General features: G+C 39.6%; 4 protein-coding genes across 7 annotated transcripts in view; 3 read left to right on the top strand and 1 right to left on the bottom strand.

Moving 5' to 3' along the window:
- Positions 1 to 22,341, bottom strand: part of bag6 (BCL2 associated athanogene 6) — a 30,098-nt gene extending 7,757 nt beyond the window's left edge. For 2 of the 4 annotated variants that reach the window (XM_046398657.1, XM_046398658.1), the window contains exons 1-10: positions 22,237 to 22,341; positions 19,185 to 19,284; positions 3,442 to 3,529; positions 3,240 to 3,357; positions 2,339 to 2,553; positions 1,856 to 1,927; positions 1,645 to 1,767; positions 1,346 to 1,548; positions 904 to 1,036; positions 6 to 206 (exon numbers count right to left, since the gene is read on the bottom strand). In XM_046398657.1, the coding sequence (XP_046254613.1) occupies positions 6 to 206; positions 904 to 1,036; positions 1,346 to 1,548; positions 1,645 to 1,767; positions 1,856 to 1,927; positions 2,339 to 2,553; positions 3,240 to 3,357; positions 3,442 to 3,529; positions 19,185 to 19,284; positions 22,237 to 22,285 (1,302 nt within the window). In that variant the 5' untranslated portion in view covers positions 22,286 to 22,341. The other 2 variants (XM_046398659.1, XM_046398661.1) reach the window with 2 other exon arrangements.
- On the top strand, positions 4,297 to 6,309 carry glrx3 (glutaredoxin 3). The gene has a single exon (XM_046398662.1). The coding sequence runs from the start codon at positions 4,396 to 4,398 to the stop codon at positions 5,371 to 5,373; it is 978 nt and encodes a 325-aa protein (XP_046254618.1). The 5' UTR covers positions 4,297 to 4,395; the 3' UTR covers positions 5,374 to 6,309.
- On the top strand, positions 7,761 to 12,288 carry apom (apolipoprotein M). Its single transcript, XM_046398663.1, has 7 exons — positions 7,761 to 7,960; positions 8,368 to 8,507; positions 9,561 to 9,631; positions 10,192 to 10,326; positions 11,454 to 11,552; positions 11,646 to 11,673; positions 11,789 to 12,288. Exons 1-6 carry the CDS (start codon positions 7,847 to 7,849, stop codon positions 11,657 to 11,659), a joined length of 573 nt encoding a protein of 190 aa, XP_046254619.1. The 5' UTR covers positions 7,761 to 7,846; the 3' UTR covers positions 11,660 to 11,673; positions 11,789 to 12,288.
- LOC124064318 (CD40 ligand-like) lies at positions 19,629 to 23,274 on the top strand. The gene is made up of 4 exons (XM_046398665.1): positions 19,629 to 19,997; positions 20,163 to 20,195; positions 20,360 to 20,392; positions 22,207 to 23,274. The coding sequence occupies exons 2-4, from the start codon at positions 20,171 to 20,173 to the stop codon at positions 22,557 to 22,559; spliced, it is 411 nt and encodes a 136-aa protein (XP_046254621.1). The 5' UTR covers positions 19,629 to 19,997; positions 20,163 to 20,170; the 3' UTR covers positions 22,560 to 23,274.
- Positions 23,275 to 23,598: the final 324 nt, after the last annotated feature.

The following is a 23,598-nucleotide window of genomic DNA, read 5'->3' as shown; positions in this document are numbered from 1 at the left end:
CTTACTTGCACTGGGATGTGGTGGTGCACAGCTCCAGGCAGAGTGACTGGAGTGGCATAGTGGGAAAATGGTCGAACCACATGTAGGTGACGGGGCACAGGGCTCATGAGGTTCAGTCTCAGGTCGCTGAGGGCAACAAGGGCATTGCCAAGGAGACGGAGACATTCCCATGTCAGGACGAGAGTGCGCTGGTCCTCCTCCCTCTCCTGTGACACAAAAAAGAAAATCAGTTTGGGCAACTTTTGTTGAATGACAATCACACAGTCTGTTAAAATCCCAGGATTTGTGGAAGTATTAGTATAACAATAAGAAAATCAGTCTCCAAGCACCACTAAAACCCACTGTCTGACACGCATCTCTTGGTTTAATCCTTACAAAAACAGAGACGTCAACAAGATAATTTGTGGTTTTGGTTGGTTCGGTTTGGTCAGTTAACCAGCAAAGATTTCAGGTCTGAATTTTTCATTTTAAACAGAAATTAAACTATATTTATTTTATTTCTAAATTAAACTAGCAACGGATTTAAAGGGCACCGTTCAGCTGTAAATTATAATGGATTATTATTATGTACAACTGATCGATTCCATTACAAAATCTTGCTAGCTGGTGATTTATTTAATGTGCCCTTTCAGTCCAAACAACTTGAGATCATTTTTCTGACTGGAAGTAAATATAGTATGAAACAAATCTTGTTTCTGCATTTCTAATAATCTACTAATATAAAATAATTGCGTTATAATAATGTGACATCAAATTTTATTTGTCGAATTACAAATTTTATAGCTCAGAATGTGATTCTGGAAATCCTGAAATATTAAACATTTTAACACATATCCTGACATCTTTTCTCAGAAATATGCCAAAAGTCCCCAGCTAATTATTATTTTGCTGTCTGAATCCTACTGTATTATTGTTGTATTCTGCAGTGGTGGCTGTCTCCAGGATGGTGTGAGCTCTCTGAATGAATGGCTGCAGTCTCTCCTCCACTCGCCGCAGTTCAGACAACATCTCTGCCAACTCTACCGGGCTGGGATGGCTAGGGGTAAAAATAAAGGCAAAACTGCTCAGTGGCCATGTCAATGACAGATAAACAGCATCACAGTGTAGAAGAACAGAAAGATATTTACATGTTAGTATCAGAAAACATCCTAATATGAGTAACAAATCCTGCTGTGGCACCTGTTTATGTCTACAAAGTTTAGGAATTATCTGTGTTGATTCTATGCTAAATAGTTTCGTGACCCTTTCAAATTCACTTCACAGAAAAAAAAAGTCTCATCTTTGTGAATCCTCAAGTCTGTGTCATAAATAACAATATGAGTCATTGAGAGACAGGATGTCTCACTTGGGTCCAGGTTGGGGTGTTGGTCCCTCAGACTGTGCTGAAGAAGTGGGTGGAGGTGGGGGGGTTGTTGGGGGTGGGGAGGTGTCCATGGGCTGGGCAGAAGGAGAGGGAGTGGACGTGGTGGATGAAGATGAGGGAGGAGGAGGAGCAGCAGCAGCAGCAGAAGTTGTCTCTGTTTGGGAGGATGAGTCGCTTGGGCGACTCTGGAAAAGGACACAAGACAGAAGGGAGCTTGTTACTGATAAGAAAGAATTCTCTGGTGCTTTGCTACTCGAGTAATTTGGAGGTTGCACTCTCACCTCCATTCTCTGGATAACATCACTGATGTCCCTCAGCAGGTTCTCAGCCAGCACCAGCCTCAGCCTCGGCTCACTCTGCACTGGTTGGTCCATATCAATGTGCACATTCACAGACCCATTACTCTAAAAAGAAAAAAGAAAAAAAGAAAAGGGGGATAAAACACAGGGATAATGTTACATGTGTACACAATTAGCAATTAAAGTGTCTTACCCCAGTGGTTGTTGTGACTCTGGCGTTCCTGGCATTTTCTCCCATGCCAGACACCATCTGCTGCACTGACATCTAAACAAGAAGAACAACAACATAGCTATAATACACCTTTGGAAATAACTTGACATGCAAGACAAACCTTCTCCTGACCTTGAAACAGGATTAAGCTGGGCAAAATAAAATAAACAAAGCAGATAACATTCTTGAACTCAAACTATCTTTTGTCCTTTTGAAATTGTTTTGTATTAAGTCAAAATTTGCACAAAACACTATGAAAATATGCGATTATTATAGAATATTAAAAATGCACTCGACCAGTTTAGCTGTTCACTTCTATATTATTATTGAACTCACAATGGGGTCACCCCCCCATCCCATACATTCTTTTTCCTTGTCAAATCCTAACACTTGCATTATCCATAATGCATATGAATTGCTGACAGCCTGGTCTGAGATCACATAAATAAGACAAAGTGAACATACCTGGATCTGCTGGGGGTCCATGATGTTGACAGGGAGGTTGAAGGTGCCTAGCATTACGTAGCTGTTAGCGTTGCGATCATGTGGAGGCACCTGTGATGTTCCCTGGGAGGACGATGAGGGCCCACTGTCTGCTGAAGTGCCTCCAGACCCTGAGCCAGGCTGGGACGGTGGAGGGGGTGCTCGCTCCACAAGATGTATCACCTTGCCACCCACATCTGGAACAGCACCAGAGAACTAAGGTTACAATTGTTCTAGCTCTATTCTACATCACAGAGGGTGTGTACAATTTTACTGGAATTATACAAAAAAAAAATCTTTAATTGCTCTTGAATCAATAGTGAAAAACACCCTTGTCTCCCTCTCCCCCAAGGTGGCCAATGAAAGATCTCTCTCAGAATCAGAATCAGAAAAGACTTTATTGCCATGTAAGTGAAGAGGTTTCACATTACTAGGAATTTGTCTTGGTGATTGGTGCATACATAGAACATAACAGTAACATATAATTGAAGAATAAAATAAAATAAAAAAAATAAAAAATAATAAAAATAAAATAGAATAAGGTAACACAAAATAAAATAAGTGAAATAAATACTTTACTGGAGGTAGTTCAAAGTAAGGTAGTGCAGGGTGGAGTATAGTGCAAGTGGGTGAGGTAGACAGTGCAAATGAACTGCAGGTGGACAGTGAATGAGCAAGCCTGTGTTTAGTTTGTCTGTTCTGGGCTACTGTAGAAACATGTCAGGATGCACTCTGATTCCTCTGCAAATGTAAATGACTCGTGTTAAATTGATTGGACACTGATGAAAACATATTCAGAAATACTACATTGCATTTTTGCAATGTATCACTTTCAATAAATACCCCTAAAAATTGAACTTTAACTGGCCCCTTGATTACTTACTGTAGTCTGCTAGAGTCCTGTCATCCTGTAAGACTCTGCCCTGGTAAATCAGCCTCTGTTTGTCCACAGGGATACCCACTGAAGGAGCAATATGCTCCTTGAACTCTTTGACTGTCAGCTACAAATAAGATGGAACAGACATGTATCAGACCAGCACAAAGGGTGACACTCCAGAGTTTCCTGTATGAACTGATGGACTTACCTGAGCACCAACAGTGTAGGTTCTGCTTTGAGAGTCTAATGTTTTCACTGTCACTTCTATGTCTGCAGTTTGTTCCTCCATGGTGTTCCTGTATCATAAAACGATATGTTCCAGTAATCACAACCGACACTAGACTTGTGAGGCCAGTGTCAGTAATGCTTTACCTTTCAATAACATGCTACCAAATAACGGTAATTTTAATTCTCAATTAATCTATATTTTTACATTAACTGGCTAATCAAACGAATAAAATGTCAGTAAATACAAAAAAGTGTGAAAGTCGTGTAGACTTCATAACCCAAGCCATATAAGTAATACAGAAGAAAGTAATAAGCGCTGTCTAAGCAGCTAGCCCTGGCTTAAATTCGCTTGCTAACTAACATTAGCATCATAATATTAACGTAAGCAATACACAGACAGCTAAGAGGGTTGGTGTTAGCTAAATCAAATTAGCAATTTCCTGTGTGGACAATCAACAACATGGGTACTTAAAACCTAAACACTAATTCAGCAGCGTCCTGAAGTGTCCTGTAACGTTCACAGTGATAACGAGTAGCTACGGTTAGTGAGCGATGGCTTGCTAGCAGGCTTTAGCTTAGCTTAACCTGGAAACCAGGCATACGCTTATACCGAAGCTAACTTTGGCTAGCTAACAAGTAAGGAGGCTAATCCTCTTCATGCTAAATACAGTCAACGTTACAATAAGCTGATCATGTATTACACGATACGGTATTCCGTTTTCACAAAAACCGAAGCATGTTGTTCAGTAGTTACCTTAAAAGTATCCCACTATCCTTTCAACTTATCCAGTGTATGCAGCTGTTTCTTATCATCAAATAACATGCAAATGACTTCCTCGTATGAGCTCTAATCTCTGGTGCTTGCCAGAAGATGCCAGAATGCACGGATGTGACGTTAGGGCGACACCGGAATTGCTGCTAAGGGGAAAGAAAAATGGCGAATCTCGTGGAGGCGACAAGTCAACAGCAGTTTGAAGATTTCTTAGCTAAAGCTGGAAAATGTCTGACCGTAGTGCATTTCCAGGCGGCGTGGGCTCCTCAGTGCGGCCACATGAACGAAGTGATGGCCGAGCTTGCCAAGGAACACACACATACTACGTTTGTCAAGCTAGAGGCGGAAGCGGTGCCGGAAGTGTCGGAGAAGTATGAAATTGCCTCTGTCCCCACTTTCCTTTTCTTCAAGGGAGGAGAGAAGGTGGACCGCCTGGACGGGGCCCATGCTCCGGAGTTGACCAAGAAGGTACAGCGCTTAGCAGTCGCCGGGAGTCCGGACGGAGGTGCAGAAAGCAGCACAACGGACCTGAACCAACGGCTAAAGAAGCTGATCAACGCGGCCCCCTGCATGCTCTTCATGAAGGGGTCCCCACAGGAGCCCCGCTGTGGCTTTAGCCGGCAGATAGTGGCCCTGCTGAAGGAACACAACATCCAGTTCAGCAGCTTTGACATCCTGTCTGACGAAGAGGTCCGACAGAAGCTGAAGACCTATTCCAACTGGCCCACCTACCCTCAGCTGTATGTGAATGGAGAGCTGGTGGGAGGACTGGACATTGTGAAGGAGCTGGCTGAGTCTGGAGAGCTGGAGAACACCTGCCCTAAGGCCATCACCTTGGAGCACCGTCTGAAGACCCTCATCAACCAGAACCGAGTCATGCTGTTCATGAAGGGCAACAAGGAGGCTGCAAGATGCGGCTTCAGCAGGCAGACACTGGAGATTTTGAATGGAACCGGGGTGGATTATGACACCTTTGATATTCTGCAGGATGAAGAGGTGCGCCAGGGGCTCAAGACATACTCTAATTGGCCAACCTACCCTCAGCTCTACGTGAAAGGAGAGCTCGTCGGTGGTTTGGACATACTCAAGGAGCTGAAGGAGAGTGGAGACCTGGTATCAGTGCTGAAGGGGGAGTCATAGGTGAATTTGCCATCAGAGAGAGGGAACAAGAAGCTACTACACATGCCCAGATCGGCCCAATGTCACATTACACAGAAGATCAGGAAGTGAAAGAAACAAGAAATTAGATTTAAAGTTTTTCACTTATAGCCAAACTACTGTAGCATGTGGATAGGTTCATGTTCATGATTTTAAGAAAATGCAGTTCCAGTCTTCTGGTTTTCACCCTGAAATTTCCATAGCATTTGAGGGTTTTACTCTTGGAACTATATCGTAAGATAAGCTTGAAGTGAAAGTTAAACAGTCCCTATGTGACCACGGGAAAATATACTAAAAACAGTTGGCTTTAGTTCATGTTATCTGGTGTGCGCATTTTGGGTTACATCTGTCATCCTAGTATTCATAAACTCACAGTTCAGTTTGGTGCAGGCCCTAACTTTTCATTCCTGTCCACACCTTCTTCACCTGAAAGACATATTTAACTATATCCAAGAATCACTCTGGTTTAAATACTTAGAACTAATTCTATGTGGCACTTATTGATATTTTGTTCATCAAAAATATGATTAAACAATTAAAAAAAAATCCCACAAGATTTGGTGTTGTTTTTGGTTACTTTCATTAACTCACTGAAATCCCACATTCAAAAATAAGAATGCAACAAGACCTTTAACATAATATCTGATCAGCAAAAGGTGTTCACATCGCATTGATTTTGGTGTGTCTGTTGTCATAAACCCAGCATATCCATAATGCTTGGCTGTAGTTCAACTGCCACAGTACAGGTGGTAATAAAAAAAAAATCACTGTACCACTGAAAACAAAAATCAGTTACAAGCATCACAATTGTAGTAATTAACAGTAATTCTCTGCACAGGTGAGGAGGGAAAAAGGTTGTCCTGCTCACCTCATTTTAGTAAAATATACACAATTAAGTGTGCAGGAGCTAGAAGTAATTCTACACATGGAGGAACACATTTCAATGAAACAAATCTAAATGCAAATCTACATTGTGAAATAAAATCCTATCACGTGGACATGTAGTTCAGTAGGTTTGATGCTGGGAGTCTTTGGCATCAAACTTGATTTTTTTTAGTTTATGCATGCATGCAGACAAACTTGTTGTTTAACACCATCTTGTGGAAGTAGGTGCAGAATACAAGTATGATCTGATGTAAGTCTACAAAGTAACCTCATAACATACAGTATGTTACAGCTGAAACGATCAGTCAATTAATCGGTTAGCTAAGCAGAACAAAAATGAATCAGTGATTATTTTCATAATTTATCATTTAGGCAACGTGTAAGCAACAACGGAGAAATGTATTGGTTTCAGATTGTGAATATTTTATAGTTTTCTGTAATATTAAACTAAATATCTTTGAGTTTTGGACAAAACAAGCAATTTGAGTCTGTGAACTTGGGTTGTATGAACTGTGCTAGGCATTTTTTTTTTAGTTTTTCTAATACCAGATAAATACCACCATTGCCAGTACTGGACACTATGACATATAATCATATATACCCATGCATTCTTAGTGTGCGGTTGTAGCTGGTCGAGGTGAAACTAGTTTACTACAGTTTTCATGGTTCACAGATCGAGGATTACGAGATAAAATGAAGGGGTCATGGAATGACTAATAGAGTAGGAGAGGAGAAATCTTTTCTTTTTCTGAAATGATGTTTCCTCTCAGGCCCTGAGAAAGTTAAAGGAAAAATGTCTCTTTGGTGTAACAACTCATCAACTCTCAGACATCTGACGAGGGGCCCCAAGTAGATACTGCATTTTTTAAGGGGTTACATTTTACGCACCAAAAGATTGATGGTTAACCAAGAAAATAATCAACATAATGTGTCAGCAATTCTGTTTCTGAAAACCTAAGAAAGACAGACAAACATGAGTGTAGGACAAAATAGTCACTATTAACTTCAAACAATTAGTTAATGATTCCTAGAAGGTGTATGTTGACAGAGAGCATGTGGGGCCTTCAGTTAGGACAGACAAGCAAATGAGCAATTCTCTGTTTTTGAAAGTACTGCTAATTCAAAACAAGTACTTTAAGCAGTAGCATGTCAGTTTCCTTGCCAATAAAAAGAAATTGTCTATAACTTACTGTTGGTTTATTGAAGTGGTTTTTAAAAAAAAAAACACCAACTCCTACAGGATGATGATGACTCAGTCATTTCATGAAGAGTGCTTTAAAGTTGAGTTTCTCCTTTGAGAATATTTTGGAACATGAGAAAAGCTCACTGTGTGAAAGAATGATTCATTTTATTATAAGTGTGTTTATCCTTTACAGTAAAAGACAGAGACAGTCTGTATTTAACCAGTTTTTCGCTTTTAAAAACCAACGCTGCGTGTTAATAATTTACCAAACACCCACACCTCTTTTAAACTGACATGTGGGGACATTACACAAACTCAGGGTGCTCCCGAGGACGACGGGACATTTGATCAGGTTCTTTATTGCGCATTAACTCTCAGGTTGCAGTTATGTGGAATGAAATGTTATCATGTTTTCTCTCTTTGTATAGTTTGTTGTATCAGGTCATTGTTCCTTGCTCATTTCCTGAGCAGCTGCGTGTCAACACTGTTGACCACCAGCAGGTGAGAAAGAAAAAAATAGATTTTTTTTGTTTATCTACGTGCAAATGGTATTCGCATACCGTAATCTATTATGACAAGTGAAAATATTTGATTACATACATCAGTAGCACTTGGTTTTGGATGATTTTCCAGGGAAACGGTTTTGTAATTCGTGTTAATATACGCTCTCCGGTTACGTGTGTCCTATGAATATGTGCTTCATTGGCATTTCACAGTTACTGCAGATAGAGCAAGATTAACTGAGATAAAAACAAGATGCAACCACACAGTTCGCACATCCTCTCTTGTTTCCATTAGTGGTCTTTGCTGCAAGTTGTGGGCTTAAATCTTGAAAAAGGTTCCACTCATGTGCTGCGGATGTCACCCCACACTGTTACGCCACCTCTCTGTATCTCCGTCTGTTTTAGTATCTGGGGAAATGGTACTTCAAAGCAGCCGTCAGTCACAGAGAGGCTGACATCCAGAAGTTCAAAGCACTGGATAGCGTTTGGTTCAACATGGAGAAGAAAGCCAATAACACACTGCTGCTGACCGGACACATGCGCATGTGAGACACACACACTACACATTACAGGGAATACATCCCAACATCTGACAGTCTGAACAAGAAGAAATGAAAGTAAAAGGGGGTTTGAATGTTTCTTAAGACACATCATGCCTGCATCTTTTACCAAAAGTAGAGTGTGAAATATGAAGTAATTTCTCTCAAGGGGTTTCAACACGATATTCATGGTGATATCTGATCTGATACACACTCATTCAGTGAACTAGTATTAAGTCTGTGTCTTGATTGAGTCAGAATTTTATTCATTTTCAGTATTCAATGATCTACTCAGATCATTTAGACTATTGAGGTAAAAGTACATTTCAAAATGTCAAAAGTAAAACTACTCATTCTGCAGACAAGCCAGAGGGTGGGGACCCACAAAGTGAACATGGTATGGTCAATAGGAGAAATTTATTTTGTTATTTTTTGGTGAATAGGCCCTAGAACATTTACTTAAGTGAAAGTATCATAGAAATATAGGGGAAACATGTCTCTTTGCTGTAACAACTCACCAGTTTTCAGACATCTGACAAACAGCCCAAGCACATGCTGAATTTTTTAAGGGGCCATGAGCCAAAGAGGTCGGAACCGCTTTAACTATGCATTGTAGTTTATAAGCCAATGTTTTCTTAATTAAAATTTGACCAAAAATTAGAATTACTCCACCTGTCAAAAAGTATAGTACAGTAAGTAAATACTCAGCTAAGTGAAATAACCTCAAAGGTACTTAAGCTTGAGTACTTAGTCACTTTCCACAGCTGACAATACCATAAGCCAATATTAGCTCTGTCCAAACAAATCACATCAAAGTTCACCACATCTCATATACACATATGAAACTGCAACATGTTAAAAACAAGATGATCATGTGATGTGAAGCAACGGAAACAAGAAAACCCGGATTGTAAATAGACACCAGAATTAGGGAAGTGACATTTAGAAAATGTAAAAGGCGTGAATGTTTCAAAACTGAAAGTATTTATGTCAATAACTAAATATAACATTGTTTCAAATTAAATGTGTTTTTATCATAAATTATCATTATTTTTTCAGAGAAGATAACTGCGTGACACAGAGCTGGACCTATCATATACATCCTGATAGGGATGATTTGGAACTGGAAGGTAAATGTGATAGCACCTGCTCAAAGCAAACACATGCAAACAGGCCAATTTGACTGAACAGATGTTGCAGGTGGGAATTTTGTGCCAAAGTTAAAATAAAGTTCAAAAAAACGACTTCACACCAAGACATTACAGGGATTCAGTAACTTTCCCAGAATTGTCTTCAACAGGGTGGGAAAAACCCCTGAGTGTTTCTGTTTGACCATCTGTAATGCCAAAATTCACCACTGAAATGACTTCTGAGTGGGTTTTCATCTTTTAAAACTGAAGCCCCTCACAACAACATTAAATCATATAATACCAACCTTGTCAAGCCTAATTCTTCCATACTCACGTTACCTTACCGTGTAGAAAAATATGTTCAAAATGTCAGCTGATGCTGTGCTTTTGTGTTACCCCTACTGATAATCCAGCCTTGATCAGGCCCTTCAAAGAGTACTGGTCAACTGATCAAATAAGAAAAGCACAGCTTTAGAGCAAAGATGCTCCTGTCACTTAGTCTCTTGGGATGGCAGTGGTCTATGTCGACCTGCGTCACTCACTGGCTTGTTTTGATCCAGGAAGGACGCACCGGAGGAACCTGCTCTGGAGCGGCACATGGGCCAACTGCCTCGACTGCATCGTTTTCCAAGAAACAGAGCCACCTCTAAGCCCGACGGACTCAGAGGACTCCCTCCACAGATTGATGCTGTATGGTAAGCAATCAGTTCGCCCTCACCGAAACTATTACCATCTGCAGCTTAGGTTAAATATCCATGAAATATCTAATCGCAGCTTGTTCCGTATAAACTGTGTTTTGCACTGTCCTTCAGAACAGTAAGACAGACAGTGAAATTATGGTATCAAACTTTTCCTGCATTACAGAAAGATTATAATGTCTGTTTAGGCTGATAAGGACTTTCATAACTAACTGTCATAGTACTTTCATAAGATGCAAAAAGTACAGATAGCACATTCAGCCTTTGGAAAGTCTTCAGAGCCAAACATCTTCAAACAAAATGTGTGCATTTAGCTTTCTTGCTCATGTAAAATAATGAATTTGTTTGTTAGAGTGCCCTTCTACTTTTATATCTGCAGTATAACGAAATAAATTAATCTATAATTTAAATAATTGTAAAAGTAGTTCAACTACACAACATCAGGCGAATTTAACAAAGGTAAGATGGCGGTTAGTGCTACTACGCTAAGCTAGTTATCTTTAGAGCATCACAACTGGATTTAGCAACCGCTTTATTTTAGATACAACTGAACTGCCAAAATGAAGATTTATCATATTGGATATTTTACAGGATACATTACAGATTACAGCAAGAGAAAAATCAGTTTAGTAAATTTTGTTTTGGCTCCCTCATCGGTTAGCTTTCCATAGTGTTAGCCTTCCTGCTTTAGCTGTCTAGTTGTCGTTCTCTCAGAGACAAAAATCATTACTGTTTTCAAAGAAAATATTCCATTCTGTGGCATAATAATGTTTTGGTTTTTTTTACATGATAAAACAATTACCAAAAAATCTGATCTGACATTACTCTGAGGGCCCAAAAAACAAATGTTCAGCCTTTTACCTTAAACCTACTGAACTACTGGTGACTGCAGTACAATCTGGGAAATTATGAGGTATAAACTTTATTTATGGTTTTATTTGGCTGCAAAGCATTTCGATCATGAAGGAGAGTGGATACTCTTCTTTTGTCTTGGGGTGATCTTTGTATAAATAACAGTTATTCCCCAAAAGTTTAATTTAAACAAACACTCTATGTGACTGCTTGAAATGTTTAACAGCAATTAAATTGTCTATTGCGTCTTTTGTTTATCACTCCTTCTGTAGCTCGCCAGACTGATGGCAATACTGATGTGGTGACAACATTTCTGAAAAATGCAGCTTGTAATAACATGCTGGCAAGCGTCACACTCCCTCAAGAGAAAGGTTTGTCGTTTATACACGTAACTTCTTTTCTAATTTCTTTTGGAGACGATGCCTCTGAATCTCAGACAGTTTCTTTTGTGTCTGCTTTTACAGAGTTTTGCACCTAAGTATTAACATTGAGGTAGGCACAGATGTCACATTTTACTTACCCTGTCATTTTGATTATTTCATATTTAACTTGATCTGTTCTCGCTGATTGAAATGACAGGCTCTTGGTTCTACATAATGTCTTACAGGATGTTTCTGGAACTGTGGACATCTTGGATGGGAAAGAGATTTTATTCATCTTTTTCAAATAAACTGAGAATGAGTACCAACATTTTCTTTTCTTTTATTTTTTACCAAATAGCAAATCACCTAATTAAAAAAAAACCCAATGATTTGTAGTGTCAGCGACATGATGAAAAGGGAAGCCAGCCATGATGTTGTTTTGAATGTTTACTCATCCACTTGTTATCCCTGTCACTTTCAGTCCAGAAAACCAGACATGCAGTAGCTTGAGTTGAAAAAAGAAAATCACCTTTGTGTGGGTGGATCCACCCACAGCCATCCAGCAAAACCTGGGGAATTCCCATGATGCCACTGAACAGAAATACCTGTGCACACAACCTGAATGACAGCAGCACAGTTCTGTACTGGTTAACATTTTTTTGTTTTAATACGAAAGTGAGGAGAGAAAGTGTGATGGAATTCTGCCAAGAAACAAACCGAATCATTAAAACTCTATTATACAGGATCAGTTTTACATAAATTAATGGTCTTTTTTTAATCTGTGTTGTCATTTGATATATTCATACACATTTCATGAAATTTTGCTATTAACCATTTTTCCTGTCCTGTTCCTGCACAGGAAGGGGCAGGTATTAGATTTCTTAGACAAGTTTAATCAGAATAAACAGCAGGGGAACATAATACTGCAACAAGGTGTGTGTGTTTATGCTCTTGTTATAATCACAGCAACCGATATTGCAAAGTCACTTCCACCTTTGTGTCACATATTTACTCCGGGACAAACCAAATACAGCGTAACTGCGAAATCATCAAGACTTAAAATGTCACAGGGACACGGACACATCCCATCTCGTCAAACATGTATTTAGTTAACAATGTACAGTCGCTTAGAAACATGAATATTTGTGAGAATATTTGCCACGGTGGTGGAAATGCTTATGCATCAAACCATAAGGAAAACAGAAGTTGAATTCCCCTCATCAGCTCTCTGGTGCAACATGTGATCCTTATTTACAATTCTCTGTTTGAATTACAGCAGCCCCGGGCTGTGTGATACAGGGAATTAAGCAGACAATACCACAGTGTAAGTATGCTTCTTTAAGAAGAAGTTCTGCATTTAAAATCCCAGTAGCAGTGGAGAAGTATTATCAGTCACAAGCAGACAAAGATTTATTGTTGGTCACAAGCCAGAAAAACTGTGGTGGAATACATAGTTTAACAGTACTGATTGAGTTTTTCTTGTCTTAATCTTAAAAGCAATCAGGAACTCCATGATGTGTCCTACTTCACTATAAAGTCCTTTGTTAGCGTACAGAATGAGCACTGCAGGTCAAGTTAGCACATCACGTTTGTGTAAGTTGCATCCTGGGGAAGTAGATGTGATTTGACAAAATCGTGCTTGTACGTACAGGCCCTTAACAGACTTTCCTTTCCAGGGAAGGTGAGGAGCTTCAGCACTTCTGTTCCACTCACATCTTGATCTCATCATGTATAAACAATGATTTGATTCAAAGGCTGATTGAGAAACTTGGTTTTCTCAATCAGCTCGTTACTGTAAGTAATGGGATCCTACACGTACGCCAAACAGCTGTCTTCATTTCGGGAAGGAGATTTTCTCCGTCTCTTTCCTCTGTGCTCTTTTCACTGGTTTGAAGTGGACAAGGCTCAGCTGGAAAAACATGACGTCTGAATGTGCTGACAGCTGTGTGGTTGTTTCCTCATGTTTCCAGGCCGCTGTCAATTTAAATTGATCAAATCACAGCCACACAGCACTGCTGAAGCCGAATAGCTGACTTTTTAGCTGCACCTGAAGATGTTTTTAATGCTAAGCTGATGTTTTATAAGCTAAGCTCTTTTATATTAAATAATCATGGAATAGAGAAATACTTTAGGAATGAAATCAAGTTCTATTCATGCTTTTTATAATAAAGCTTGGGCTTGTACTAGCGACAATATGAAAAGCAGCAATTCTTATTCAAATAGAGCAACAGAAGTGTGAGACTTAAAACTTAAGATAAACTCATATTAATTTTGTGTTATGACAAATCTTGAGTGTCTGAGCTTCTATCTATTCATATTCACTGACAGATAAAATGTGTGTGTGTGTGGGGGGGGGGTGTGTGTGGATATGTGGATATGTTAAAATGTACTCATATCTGTGTTTCCATTAAACATTATCACAAATAAGATACTTGAGAGACAACAGCGAGAAACTCTTTTTTCCCTTAGTTTGTTTGTTTTGAGTGGGGACGGCACCTGACAGCCCACATCCAGCCCAACTGCATTTCATGTCGCATGCGTAGGGGTGTGCGCATGTGTGTGTTTGCTTGCGAGCCCGACAGAGAAAAAGTAGGAGAAAGTTGGTGACATTTTTATATTCCAAGAGAACAGAGACTGGCTGGTCGGGGATGTCCCATGGAGCACGAAACCAAACACACTAAAGTGAAATGGAAATTGACCCTCGCTCTCTGTCCCGCAATGCGCTCTTCAAAACTCAAGCGCAACTTTCACTACTGTTTTCGTACCAACATTTCTCATCCTCATTTCCACATTTGAAATACAAAAACTTTGTTCCTCTTACAATCAATCAGTTCCACAAGAAGGTCAGCATTTCGGTGAAAATCCTAACTTGTCTTAACACTGATCACTCCTACGTTCTACATATGCACCAATCACCAAGACAAATTCCTAGTAATGTGAAACCTCTTCACTTACAATGGCAATAAAGTCTTTCTGATTCTGATTCTGATTCTGAAATGCATTAGGACTGCTTTGTGTGGACAGAAGCAAAAGCTGGGCAGCTTCTTCAGTGCAGCTTGGTCTATTTGAAACAGTTTTCAATCATGGCCATTAAACAAACTCTGAGAGGCTGCGATGCACAGTTATTGTCTGGTTTATGTTCAAGCGCAACATTGATGAACCGGAGTTGCAGCGTGGTGACCCTGGTGTGATTAGGATTCAGACTCCAGTTTGTGTTTACGCTCAGGCAGCAAATGCACTTTGCTTAAGGTCAGAAAAAGGTTATGGTTTTAGTTAAAGGTTCAGAAATAATAGTCATGTCATCACTCTAGACTTTTCTGTATTTTACCAGACCACAATGTTTCCCTGACCCTGACCAAGTGTTTTCCCTCTTTATGCTAATAGAAATTGTACTCAGACTGCTAAAACATTCATGCTGTTTGCAAATTAGTTGTATATAAGTGAATTTAAAGGAGACAGAGCTGCAATAAAAGATCTTGTTCGGCACAAGAGATGGGTGACAAAATGAGCCCACAGTCTGTGTGAACATCTGAATCCAATATGAGGCCTCAGCAGTCTGAGAAAGTCAAATCACTGAATGAAGAACCACATTCCCGCTTGGCGTCAGGATACCTCCACTGCAGCTCAAAAGTTTTCCAGTAGAGGGAATCCACTGGAGCTGTCTAACCCAGTACAAAGGGATATTTGAAGGCCAGTTGAACAGGAGGAATGATTACAGCACGCAAAACCTGTTTACATGGGCCCATGACTCTTGTTTTACAATAGACCTGAACCCGTCCTTTAATGACCTGAACACCTACAACCATTCACCAAGTCTCAATAAATTTACATCATCTTCTTAGTATGTCTAATATGGATGGGTTTTGGCAAAATACCTTGAGATGATAAGTGCTCATAAAAAAACCAAATGTCCAAAAAAACAAAGCCACAACAAAACTGAATGGCCAAAAAATGGCCAAAAAAAACTATGGGAGGGAATTTACATTCTGTGCTGACTTGGTGCTGGTGTGGCACATCTTACCCACACTGTCCCCTTAGTAGTTTAAAATAGCCTTGAAAAATTCCCATGCCAGTGATCTGCACTTTTTTCCAAATCAAATGCATTGGAAACCTTTAAGTTAGATTAAATATGTGAAGCACAACCCAAAATTGGTGTTTAAAGGAACAGGAAGCAGGACAGAGGCTGAATTTAACTTTAAAGTTATTTTCTGAATATGTTTCAACATCAAAATTTGGTTACATTTTGTGCAAGCACTTCAAGAAGCTGGAAATGACTCCTCTGGGGCTTTCTTAACCTGCCATACTTCAGTCCTGCTACAAATTAGGTTTGAGCAATCTGGCGATGGTGATCTATGTTGAAGGTGTCCACCATCTACATATCAGGTGAATCGTAGTGATTGCAATATTTAGTATCTTCTGTTCCAAACGTCACATAACTTCACACATCTATAGAGTGATGTTGCCAACTAGATGCTTCACGCGGCTCTTCTTTGGGTGAAGTATTGTAAAAAAATGCAGCGAGGGTTATGAATGAGCAACTTGTGCCATCTTCAATGCAATATTGTGAATCAGAGATGCAAATAGAGAAATGAATAATCGAAAGGTCATTTCAAAACTGAAAATAAAAAAAAAAAGACTGCACTTTAGGGGATCTTGATTGCAATTATATAGATTGTGACATTACGTTTTTGGTGTTACAATCAGAAAGTATGCGGCAAACTTTCCTCACTCTTGGCAGTTTAAAACAGATTTATTTATCATTTGTTTTTACCTAATGTGCACGCTCTTATACCAAACAACATGAAACCTCCAAGTATCAGTATGAATTTTGTGCAGTTTGTCCCATAACTAGTCAAACAAGGAAGTGGAAGAAAGTGGCTGAATTTAGCGTTCATGTGATTTCCAAAGAAACCCCCATGTGTACTCAAACATCTAAGTTTGAGGTGTGCTCCAGCAATTGTGAAGCTGGAAATGAATCGTTGGGCGCTTGAAGCTTTGACACTTTAAGCTTCAGGTCATCTACATATGCTATTTAAATACGTACATGCTATGCTATACTAACTTTGTCTCCCACTCAGAAAACAGACTTTGGAGAGAGACAGAAAGGGGCAGCGGTGTGTAAAGAAGACATCCCACAAAAGAGAAAGACGCCGTATTTCCTCATCACACATCAGCCTGCTCAGATCAAATGTGTGGTGTGAAGAAAAAGCCCCTGTCATACTTATTAGTGTGGCAAACTGTGACAGTGACCTATAAACGTGGGAAATCACAAACCACCCACAACAAACAACGCGTTGTTGACTTATTTCTTTCTGTGTCACGAAGATATCATGCATCTTCACGTGCAACATGTTCACAACATGTTTTACTCCGTCTCTCATTGAGGGGTGAATTGGGAGCAACCATTTGTTCTGCATCAGAGTTAAACAACATGAAATCGTGTTTGGGTTTCATTAATTCATTATCAGCTTCACACCAGAGGTGTTTGTCAGTGTCACCTTACACTCCACAAGAGGAGCCACCTACACCACAGCCTCTTTCCTCGCCTCTGCCAAACCACAGCCTGCTCTACAGAGGAAAGAATTTAATCTCATCTTCACTACAAGCCCCGAGTAAAAGGGAAAACCCTGTCAACCTGTCATGTCTCTCACAGAGAAGCAGCAGATGAATTTGGACACTGAGACTGCAACACATACAGGGTGAGTCAAGATTTATTGAGTGAATTCAGTTCCTCTCTTGAATGTGTCAAAATAATGTTTTATATTCCTGTGATACCTCTGAGAGCACTAGGCTTTCTTATATTTTAGTCGGTGGTGATCCTTGTGTTGAGAGAACACTTTGCAATGTTGAAATTCCAACATTACGCAAGTATATGAGGACAAGGAGAGACACGTAATCAGGGATTGTTTTTTTTTTTTGTTTTTTTTAAATCAAGCCAAGTATTCAGTATAAGTGATGTCATGTTTTGGTACAGCTGAACAAAACACATAATTCAATTTTTAGTTCTCCAAAATAGATGAACATCTGTTTCCTTTTGTCCTTCATATCACTGCAGATTTATGTTTGGATTTTTGACTCATCTTGTGCAATTAACCAATTAGTGCCTAACTTTGGTGGGACACTGTGCGATACATGATGAATCAAGTAAACATGGAGGATGCTGCTGTCCAGAGACATCAGGGAAAGTTTTTCATATGATTCATCAGTTAGGAGCAAAAAACAAAAACAGTCGTTTTAGCCTGTTTATCAGCTGATGTAGTGGTGCATGGATTGATTAGCACCCAACCATCCTTCCTTTCACTGTCTAACTCTGTTGTGTTGTATCACCTGAAAGGTACTCCACCCACTGCTTGTCATAAATCATATACATTGGAATGTAAAGCAGAGCAATATGTTTGGGCCTGTAGGTACAGTATGTGCCGGTAATTATTCAGATACCCTCACCTGTACCTGTTTCCTGTACAAAGATCCAGATTCTCATTGACGGCCACTTGATATACATTTTACTGTCAGTGGTATTTTTCTGCATTCATTGATCAAGTTTCAGTCTATGTCATCACAAATAAACAACCAAACCACAAACCATAAACCTAAATGCCACTCTGTGCTGGACCCAGAAAAACTCCCACTGAGGTAAAATCCCAGAGAAGCAGCAGCACGATGGCTATGAGCTGAGGGTACAAATACCCACAATGCAATGCGTGCAGTGCAGTTTGCCTTCAAAGCTTTCTTCCAGGAAGCTCTTTGGGTACATTTTTCACCTCACTGAGCAGTTATTTTGCCTAAACATGAGCGGGTAGTTGGACCCAAACTCCAGCAGAAAGCTTTAAGGACTTTCTGGCAGAAATCTAATAATGTAATAGATAAAATCACACAAGCAGTGAGACAGATGTTCCTGTCCACTCCCCTTTACCTTTTCTGCTGTTTAGATAATGTGGTTAAATTGGGAATTTACTTGCAAACTGCATGACCAGTTGTGTTTCCTGTCTTTCTGCCAGAAAGCATTTGGTACAAACTGTGACAAAGTCAGGAAAGTCAACATGGTGCTGTAGGTGAGTGGATCGTCCACAGGGTTCGCCCAGAAAACCGGGTGTAGTGGTTTGGTTATGTTTAGGCACAAATAATACTGCTTAGGTAACAAAAGAACTTGGTCAGGTCAGGTTTAGGAAAAGATCAGGGCTTAGGTTAAACACTAAACACATGTAATAAAGAGCCTCCTGGAAAATTAGACATACACTAAAAGAAGTCTATTACAAGTAAAAGCCCTGCATTCAAAATACAAAAGTATAATCGTAATAACACTCGTTCTGCAATGAAATAGCCTTTGTGATATAATATAATATATTAAATTATTAGATTGTTAATACTGATGCATCAGTGTGAAAGCAACATTTTACTATGGTAGCTTGTCGAGGTGGAGCTCGTGTTAACTGCTTTACATACAATTGATGGGAGAAGAAGGAAATCAAATTTGATTTTAATTTTTGGGATTTTTTTTTGCTTTTTTATTAAGAAAAAAATGGATGATGTGACAAGTGGCCCCAAGCAGACTCAAAGTCTAAGTCTAAACAAAGCTAAAGTGTCTGTGTGTTTGTCTTTGACAGAATGAAGAGTCAGTCTGGTTCCTCCTCGCATAAGTACCTGCTGCTGCAGGTGTGGTGTGGTCTCCTCACTGTGGCAATGGTGGTTCTGGCTGCACTTCTCACTTCGGTCAAGCTGAAGTCACCTGAGGTCAGTACGCCTGCCACAGAAAGACACAAAGGATCTTAGTAATACAATTGGACTCCTGGGGAAGTCTACACATTTCAAGCATGATGTCCCATGTTACGCTTTTGGAGTTCAATGCGAACACATGAGAAGTCTGACGTGTACTTCTCAGCGTGGCACAAAAAGACACAAGGTGTAAAATGATGCTAAAACTAATAAAAAGGTTGTAAGTGTTATATGTTTTGTGTTAAAACAAACAGGACCAGTCTAATCTAATCTCTGCCTTTGTTTCAGCAAAATTTCTTCCTGTGAGTCAGTCAGTGCCTCTAGATGGCAGCAGCAACGCGACATGAGGATACTCTAAAGTACCTCGGTGTAGCACGTCTGTCCTCTTAATGGATGGACTCAACTGATTTTTTTGACGAGAGTTTTTGAAAGTTCAGTTCTTTAAAGTGAATTGGAACTGACTACTTATTGAGTGCCAGTGAACACAGGTGTTCCTGCTGCTTTGTTTAAAACCTGAGAAGTTCCCCATTTTAAATCTGACTCGATTGCTATTTTGTCACCAGATGCAACAAGGCTGTGCTATACTGTGGTTCACTGAAAGCTCGACACACATGGTTTTCACTGGGTACTGACAAAAGGCCCAGAACAGAAAGAATGATGAAGATGCAAGATGATGATGGTTTGTTTTCTGTCTTTTTAAGGATGGAGTCTCCACACTGAAGCCAAACATCAGTGAAACAGGTACACCGATTACATTTCACTGTGTGCACTTTAAAAGATGCCTCGTAAAGTAACCTCGTATAATTATGCAAATTGAAGGTGCATTTTGATGAAAAAAAAAAACATAAAAATATTCCACATTTAAACAAAGGAAGCTGAATTTAACCCAAAGCTTTTCTTTTGCAGTCAACACTATGGCAGCTCCGTTAAAGTCAATAGGTAAGTTACATATGTTTTGCTTTTGTTTTTTTAACAGTATCCCAAATCTTAATGAAGAACTTGTAACAAACAGAAAGACACTAATGAGAGAACTCACAGGGAAAAAATGTATCGTGAACAGTTACTGCATCAGCAACTAACCTCTGCGTTATGTTGTTTTTCAGGACCCTCTCTGTCATACATCCAGTTAATGCGCTGTAAGTACACTTCCCCTTCTGAATCATATTCAGATTCATTTTCATTGCTTTTTATTGTGTGGAAAATTGACATGTTTATAGTATAATGTCAAGTATGTTTTAAGAGTTTTAGGTAGCTGTAAGAGAGCGTAATCGCTATAAAAAGTAAAGTAATTAGATGTTGAATTAACATCTGCATCAATAGTGATGTTGATGAAGAGGGCACCGAGTGATAAAAAACTGGAGTGAAACTTTTTAAAAAAAGAGAAAGAAATCCTTAATGAAAGTCATTATTTATTTCTACATTTTACATATGAACATAGGATTAAGGGGCTGGACGGAGGTTGTTAGAGGACCACATTCGGCTAAAGGGTCGTCGGCTGAATGGGTCACACTGAGCTATTTCCAAAGACGGCAGAAACTTTTTTGACTTACATAAGCAGTCAGATGTTGTTGTCAGAGCCAAAGATTTCAAAGAGCGAGGACTTTATTCTAGAGCTGTCATCTGACATTGACTTTCACTGGACACGCTGACAAAACTACATTATAAAAGAGACCGAGATGGCACTTTCTCGCCCGGAGCTGTTTCAGCCGACCAAAACACAACATGTGCTCTGAGTACAAGGCAGACTCTCACATTTTATGGATCTCTCTTGCTGTCATTATGTTTCTACTGCATGAAAATTGCAGCCACACTTGACACCTACAGATCCTCTGCGCAACAAGTTCAGACATGGTTTCTGGGTGCTGCTGAAAGTCATTCTGAGAAACGTAGGAAGTCTTAAAGGGGGGGAGTAGCTGCACCGAAGAGTAAATAACAACAAGCATTTAAACTGATATATTTTTAAGTGGGAGTTTTAGGGCGACTGACACATAAGTGAATGAGTCAAACTGGCTGTTTGCAGATTTCATCATTGAGGAGGAATGAAAGCTTTCTTATTGGAAGCAGTTTCGTGCTCTGTGCGCTGGGGCTGTACACATTTTGTGCTCGAGTTACACCGGTTTTTCTCATGAAAGAAATGTCCTGTATTTTTACGTCCCTGCTTTGCTTGTAGCTTTAAAGTGGGACTCAGTTGGAAAAAGCCAAATATGTAAAGTGATGGTTTTATATTGACATTTACCCCAGATTACCTGTGTTTTTGAGTTTTAAACTCTTAACAAATAACACCTAAGAGTTTTTTCCTTCCACTGTTGCTAATACAGTCATTGTAATATGATAGTATTTCTATATTAACATTTAAAAGCAAGATTTGATGGCCCTTGAACTCCAACTGTTTGTACAAATAAAAAGTTGTACTACTACCTTAGCTACATTTAAATCTGAACAGTAACATATAAAGTATGTTTTTCATTCTCCAGCTGAGCACGTATTATATCTTGCAGTTTAACGTAATGTACATAATCCATCTGCACGCACGCAACGCACAGAATAAACCAGTCAGAATAAACCACTCACTGAGCGAAGCAGTACGGCTTTGTCATGTTTCCAGTCTCACTGTGTTCCTCCCACCACATTGCCCTTTTTCTGTGTGAAGTGGGTTCCTAAAACCTCATCAAATCCGATGCAGAGCTGTAATGTAGGCTTAAGGCATATTTACAGCCCACACCAGCACACATCATCAGCCTGTAGGGGATGCTCAGTCTTCAGTCTCCAACTGAAGGAAATCAGCTACTAATTGAAAGAACATCTTTATTAAAAATCAGAGTGTGGATGTTTCAAAAAGCCTTGGCAGGATACGGAACTATAATTTGAGTGGTCTCACTGGTCTTGGGTTTGATGAAACTCTTTTCATAGCTGAGCAACTAACAAAATGGTTTGCAAAATCTACCTACAGCTCAGGACAATCGAAAATGGCAAGACTCACTCAGCAACAGTTCTGTCCCCAGCATCCTCAAACTGGATAAAGACTCCATCCACTGCTTGAAGGACGGCCTCTACTTCATCTACGCCCAGGTCACCTTCAGCGAGGTCTTGCAGGAAAACCAGGACAAATCCGTGATTTTGACAAGATATGCGGATGGTAAAAGTAACAAGGTCCTGGTTGAGGGGACCTTACCGCACACAACACATGGCTCCCTGTGGGTGGCCAAGATTGTCAAACTCAGACAGGGAGACAACATCAGCATAAATATCACAAGTGATTTTCGAACAGATAGCACATTCTGGGGTGTCTATCAGCTTCAGTAGAGCTGCGGGTCTCCAGGATTTGTTATTACGCAACAGGGAATCAATTGCATGTTATTAGTAAATCTATACAAATATCAGCGAAAGCTGTTCTGCACCTGTATTTGTTCCAACATGTTGTGCTAGATATTTAACTTTAATCTTATGCTAAATCAGTCAGTCTTTTTTTTTGTGGAGGGTAAAACCTTTTAATAATCTTTGTGGCCAATGCGGAACACTAAAATGTTAAAATCTCCATCAGGCAGGGTGAAGAAGTTTTTAATGGCAGGTTTTACCGACCAAAATCTTGTTATAAAAGGTCACATCTTGATATCAGACTGACTTTGGACAAAAATATCTTAGTAAACCAACAAACAACATCAGTCTAACCTTAGCAGAGTCAGTGCTTTTAAGTATGCCAGCTGGTTCTGACTTTTGAAGAAGAGCAGCTTTTGATGGTCAATTTTTGACATTGGTATTTTAAATGAATGTAAACTGTGTCTGTCTGGGGCATGAATATGTTTGTTTTCATTTCTGTGGTCTTGTGTAATTTATGAAATGGAATATTGTATGTCAGTGGTTTGATTTCAGGGAGGGAGAGTGAAATGACGAAGTAATAAAAACTATTTTAAAGACACTGACTCAATTTAGTGACTTCTTATTTGCGCTCTGAAGTGCCATGTGACCACACGGTGGCGCCACTTTTCTCCAAATCAGAGGTTACATATAAGACTGCATGCACTGTGTATAAAGCATTATTCGGAGAGGTCACATTAACCAGCCTGATAACATATTCTAATCATCTACCAATTTAAAACAAACCTGACACGAACCACAACTTTTCCACAAATGCCCACGAAGCCTCAAGAGTGTCTTAAAACCATGCCAACGCAGCGCATTGTGACTCATCTTACCATCCTAAGACTGGTACTGTACTCACATGCTGTATGTCACATTGTATAATTTTAATGACGTGTTGCCTTAAGCAGATGGGAGCAACAGGTGCAAAACAGGAAGCCACATATTTGGTGCAATATCAGTCATACAGCTTCCCCTTTACAGC

The sequence above is a fragment of the Scatophagus argus genome, chromosome 9 (assembly GCF_020382885.2).
Source record: "Scatophagus argus isolate fScaArg1 chromosome 9, fScaArg1.pri, whole genome shotgun sequence".
Classification (NCBI taxonomy): Eukaryota; Metazoa; Chordata; class Actinopteri; family Scatophagidae; genus Scatophagus; species Scatophagus argus.
The sequence above is the reverse complement of the archived record's forward strand: the minus strand, read 5'-3'. Positions and strand labels throughout refer to the sequence as shown.